General features: G+C 35.4%; 1 protein-coding gene across 1 annotated transcript; it reads left to right on the plus strand.

Annotated features, from left to right (window-relative positions):
- Window positions 1–4,351: 4,351 nt before the first annotated feature.
- On the plus strand, window positions 4,352–5,967 carry epd (ependymin). The gene is made up of 6 exons (XM_028596165.1): window positions 4,352–4,474; window positions 4,595–4,626; window positions 4,749–4,886; window positions 4,975–5,161; window positions 5,314–5,395; window positions 5,520–5,967. The coding sequence occupies exons 1-6, from the start codon at window positions 4,399–4,401 to the stop codon at window positions 5,644–5,646; spliced, it is 642 nt and encodes a 213-aa protein (XP_028451966.1). The 5' UTR covers window positions 4,352–4,398; the 3' UTR covers window positions 5,647–5,967.
- The last annotated feature ends 415 nt before the right edge of the window (window positions 5,968–6,382 follow it).

Here is a 6,382-nt window from a genome sequence, read left to right on the forward strand (position 1 = left end):
AAAAGCACACCTGTGAAGTGAAAACCATTTCAGGTGACTACCTCATGAAGCTCATTGAGAGAACACCAAGGGTTTGCAGAGTTATCAAAAAAAGCAAAGGGTGGCTATTTTGAGGAATCTAAAATATAAGACATGTTTTCAGTTATTTTACACTTATTTGTTAAGTACATAATTCCATATGTGTTCATTCATAGTTTTGATACATTCAGTGAGAATTTACAATGTAAATAGTCATGAAAATAAAGAAACACATTGAATGAGAAGGTGTGTCCAAACTTTTGGCCTGTACTGTATATATATATATATATATATATATATATATATATATATATATATATATATATATATATATATATATATATATGTGGTTTCTAATATACATTTTAGAAACCACACATGAGAAAAGATCATTTTAGGAGCTTCCATTAGGAAAAGGTGACAAAAAGAGTAGGGGTTATTTTTCTGGATTTAATAGGTGACCAAATATATGAGACAAAATATGCATACCTCATTGTGGTGTCAAGAAAAGTTACAGTGTGACTGGGACAAACAGACAGGGTAAAGAACCAACCCAAGACATTCATGATCCAATTTATTACATTCACATACATCATGTGACTTTTTCATTGATACATTTTCTAGGTAAGTAATAATTAGTAAATAAGAATGTATTGCCCCAAAGTATTGTGCATAGATAAAGTGTTTAATCAAATTGGATGGCCATGCTCGCACGAGGTACCAGAAACCCAATATGTTCAGGTTCTATCCCCTAACAAAAGCGCTATCCTGTCCCTAACCACTCAGCTGCTACCCAGAGCATGTCTTGCCAAGAAAAGCAGTGGGATTCATAACACCACATAATCCACAGACACCAACGCTATTTACCTCATTGTCATTAGATTCATTACTGTTATACTGATATATGATGAAGTCGGATGGTCATCACTGAAATCCAATAGGCATCACATCAGCATACTTGTGTCTTTATTTATAAGGCTTTGGTATCTACATTGCCAAGATATATTCAACATCCTTATTGAGTACAAAGTGAACAACCATGACACCATCTCACAGGATATATAGGTTAATTTTAAAACTTCCTTGTACCAACTCTGAACTGGGGAAATACTGGTTTACAGTAGTATGCATCTCATTTCTAGAATGAAAATGTAATTTGAGACATTAAATCCTCTGAGGGACTTTAAAGTGTGCGTGTGCGATGACTGCTTCATGTGACTGAATTGTCTTGTGATGTTGTATATATGTAATTTGTTTTAAGGTCTCTGTAACAAATACATCTTAGCTATCAAATTATGTTGTGGTTGATAATATGATGCTGCCATTATTAGTCATCATTAGATGTAAAAAAGGCCACATTACATGAGGAAATAGGAATTTATAGAAACTCTGGGACAATAAACCTTGGGTCAGTGGGTGAGTTACAGACAAAAACAAGCTGACTTCCTCTTAAAGTTTTTTTTAATTGTCACAATATTGTCAGTAAGACGGGTGCTTAAGGAGAAGGGCTTCCCTCATTTTCATAACCCCCTCCCCCGTATTCCCCATATACAGTAATATGAAATTTCCCTTGTGGCACGAACAATTTACTCTATCTATTTTCAGTCTCATTCATTTGTGGTTTCAGGCATCCCTTTTAGTTTTGTTATGTATTTCCTTCCCATTTTGAGACTTCTTCAATAAATAGTAGGAAGCTAATGCTATACTGAAGCCCAGTTCTCTTATTCAGATTATGGTAAATGAAGTATAATCACATGTTGCCAAAGGCTTTTACTATAACTATGACGAAAAAATGCTGTGCTGTGATTAACAGAAAGTAAAAATGCTGTTGTGATAAAGGGGCTATTTCGCAAAAATTGCTAGTCTATAAAGTCGATAAAGCCTTCAGAAATCCTAATGCTGATTAACAATGCATAACAAATGTAGTTAACATTTAGGAAATAATTAAATTCTAATACAACAATAATTGCCTGTCTTCCTAGGGTGTGTTTACCTGTTAATAGAACAAGTCAATTGATTAAAAAACAACACACCAAACTGACCAATTTGCTTTTATAGATGGCAAATTGATTAGACCACCACCATACATTATAACTGCAACTTGAAGCTGGGGAAAGTTATGGAAAATCAAAAATGTCTAAATGAAAGTTTGATTTCATTCATATATATATATATATATATATATATATATATATATATACAGTATATCTCAATATTTAAATCACTCTGCTTTTGTGAAGAAACCAGAGCTAATGCACAGTAACATTTAAGTAACCGAATGAACTAAAATGGCAAAACACACACACACACACACACACATACACACACACACACACACAAACACACACACACACACACACACACACGTTTTATTCCATTTTATATACCAAGATTAATGTTGTCTTTACATAGATATTTCAAATGAACATATCATTATGAAGACATAATATTGAAGAAAAAAAATTCATTTCAATGGAAACTTAATTTTTTGCTTCTTTTTCATTTATATAAATGCAGCATTTTAGATTCCAGTAAAGATCCTGCTCACTAACATAAACTATGGACTAAAGAATACAAAGTTAAAATGTTCTACATATATTTTTAGTTATAGACTGCGTTAACATCTGAGGTCATGTCAGGCCAACAGAGCTGCAGCACACATGAGATACTGTAAACCAGTTACTGCTGTTTTTCACCTGTCTGACAGCATGCACTGAGCTGTTTGCTTGAAAGCACGGACACAACAGGGACATTTTGATGTGCAGAAGAACAAAAGACAGCTGCATGAATGTGTAGTTGTGACAGCAACACAGTTTTGATCTGGCTCACTCGTGCAGTTGACCTGGTAAAAACTCTGCAGGCTTTCTATTTAGTTTGGATCTCTTTTATAAAAGAAAGGGTGAGGTTGTTTTAGGAGGCCTGTACACAGCTTCATAATGTTTTTTTTTGTGTTTGTTCACTATGACATTGTGCATACATCTGACTGTTTTTCTTCATAGTTTATGTCTATTGTATTTTTGAATAGACAAGTGCTACAATGTATATGTAATGTAAACACAAAGCATTTTTTTTGTTCATTAAAAACACAAGTTTTGTTCAGGAATCCAAGATATAAAGGTTTAATCTGGATTTTGCACAGTTGCTGATAATTATATTTAGTCCACATGAAACAATGCTTTCGCCTTTGGTGTTTTTTTAGGAAATAATAAAGGGATGTCTGGTGTTTCCATATTTATTTATCTAAATTGTAATCTGCACTTTGCATTTACATGCACAACATACATTTTTTTAATGAAGTCAGTTAGCAGATGGTAAAAACATTTTCCTGTGGCATTCACCTAAGCTCTAGCTAGCCATAAAGATCATTAAACTGATTTATTAAGTAAACACATTGAATCAAGGTTGATGGGATTTGATTCCACTCCTGAAAAGATTGACTTTTGACAAAAAAGAAAATGACAGGTAATGACATAAGATGTTCATTCTAAAATTAAGAGCACCATAAATTGAAATCAAATTAAATTGATAAGTGAGTCAAGTCACCCTTGACTCAGAAATGTGTTTTGCTTATTGTTACTTCGCTTGGACGTTTGACCTCCACCCTATGAGCTGAGTTTAAGCTTAAAAAAAGGTAATTGTACTTGTAACATTTGATATTCTAAGCAGAGTATTTTAGATGTCTTTAAATGGGACCTGCAGCCATCCTGCATCCATACAACTAACTTTGAGTGAGGAGGAAGTAGCTTATTGAACCTAAGGTGACATGAAATGTGGGTCCATTGCCATTATGGAACAGAAATTGATCATTCAAAGTGAGGTTTCATTGTTGGACAGACACAGGCTGCATCCATGTCAATCTAGGCTTTTTTTTTTTTTTTTTTTTTAAGAGAAAAAAAAAAGTAGCAGTAGGTCTACAGTGCGTACTTCTTAACCATATCATCACTGTAAATGGTAAGCTGTTATCACTCGCTGTACAATTAAATAAATCTAAAAAACCTTATTTAAAGATGCTTAAAAAGCTCTATTTCGCTCCAAGAGCCTTGATTAACCTCCACAATCATCCCTACTCGACCTCTGGTTTACATACGACCCTCTGAAAGGCGCAGAGATAAACAATGCTCAAAAACATGTGAGGACAGCTGCACAATCACAAAAGAAAAGATATCCTAAAATATTTTTTATTGGGTCACCACCAGCTGGGTCTAATTTGTTTAGACAGCTTGATGTTTGAAGTCCTGGGTCTTTTTACGCAATACCTATTGACTAGACCGGATTTTATCCCTATAAAAGCAGCCGTAACTTCACTGAAAGGTAGATGCGCTTAAAGGGTTGTTTTTGCCATCTCGAACTGTATTTTGTGACTCCCTCTGGACCAGGAAAATGTATGCAGCTTTTACGCTCTTCGTCTTCATCTGCTTGACTGCCACCACCCATGCAGATCACCATCAGCCTTGTCGTAAGATCTTGTAGTTCCATCATTTTGGTTATTGTTGTATTGGTTTAAAATGTGTCTAATGTCTTCTATCTTGTTATCAGCATGCGTAAGACCCATCTAACTGACACTGTTGTCTTTCAGATGCACCCAATATGACAGGATTCATGACTGCCGTGAGTTCTTCAAATTTGTCTTTCAAGACCAATAGTCCTCCTTGTACTTTTTAAAGCATTTTAAAATATAGCATTAAACCTATTCTCTTTCTCTCTGAATGTATGTTGTTGAATGACACCAGTTAAGCCTTAAGGGTGAAGTGAAAGCATTTGGTGCATTCACTTATGACTCAATGGGCAAGAAACTACGGTTCAGATCAAACGAGAGCCACCCCGTCAACACATCCGTAGGTTTGGATGTGCTGATGTTTTTCGATAAGGTAACTGATTTCTTTCCTTTTTATAAGTGACAGTTCACTTGATGCTGTTTTTCACCTTGACATTTAAATCTCTGTCTACATCTGGCAGGGGATATTCTATGAGATTGACCTCAAAAACCAGAGCTGTGAGAAAAAAACATTGCAATGCACCCAGCACCCTCTAGATATCCCCGATGATGCAACGTTCATGACTACAGTAAACACTGGGAATCCATCCATTGAAGGGGAGGGATTAAAAATCAATGCATGGACAGGATCAATGCCAGACAAGAAAGGTGAGAGAGATGCTATAAAATAATACATATAATAATAATAATAATAATAATAATAATAATAATAATAATAATAATAATAATAATAATAATAGTAATAATATGTGACAGAGTTTATTATGACTTGAATTTGTTTCCATCTTTCTTTATTTCAGGCAAGTACTACATGGCTGTTACCATGGAATGTTTGCCTGTGAGCACATTCTACTTCTATGAGTCCTCATCATTCCTTTTCAGGTTGGGGAATTATTTTGAAATGCTAGGGGCAAATGACACATATTGATGCGACTTTCTAGTATCTGTTAGCACCACAGGTTATAATGAATGTCGTCGAAATAATCTCCATGTCATTTTCTCACAGCCTCACGGAGATTGACACCGAGATCAAGGATCCTGATCTCCTCATGGTGCCCTCCATTTGTCTGGGACAGCCTTTGGAGGCGACACCTGAAGGGACCGTCCATAGCTTCCTCAACGAGTTCATGTAGATGACACCTTGCCAGCAGAAAATCCAACCCCCTATCCAAGTGTGGCCTGCCAGAACCTTAGACTTTTCTTTGCTTTTCATGTGTGACTCAAGTTTTTCGTGTGGCACTGAACTACATCACATCTGTTTCCATCTTCCACTCCCCTATGAAAATATGGCTTTGAATGGATCATCCTGTATACATACACTTTGATGTGAAGGAAAGAGATGGCCTGGATTATAGAATTAGTCATAATTACTAACAGTTTGGTGGCTTTTTAAGTTGGTACTGCTTACAAAACCTGTAAGATATGCTTAATGGAACAATAAAATGTCAAAGCTGTCAATGGTGTGAAGAGACATTCTTTTATCCAATGTTATTTCCTATTGAGTGTTTTGACTTGACTTTGTATACAACTTTTGAACGCGCATGTTTTGCATCAAGAAACAGCAAACTTTTTCAGAGCTGTATGGTCGGATTAATGCACGAGGGGGCCCTGGGGCAAAAACATAGGTTTGGGCCCCAATTGACTCCCTGTTCCTTTTATCTGTGCATTCTGTAAATATCCATCAAGGAAAGTGTACTACACATGGAAGATTAATTATGTTCTGTCCAGCAATCCAGTAGCAATTAGGTTTTGGTAATTTGATTTGATTAAGTGTTTTTTAAGTGAATTCAAATCAATCAATATACAGTAGGCCTATGTTATAGCCTATAGGTTAAAATATACATGTTCCAGGCCCTTTATAAAAGTTGC

This window comes from Perca flavescens, chromosome 13 (genome assembly GCF_004354835.1).
Source record: "Perca flavescens isolate YP-PL-M2 chromosome 13, PFLA_1.0, whole genome shotgun sequence".
Lineage (NCBI taxonomy): Eukaryota > Metazoa > Chordata > Actinopteri > Perciformes > Percidae > Perca > Perca flavescens.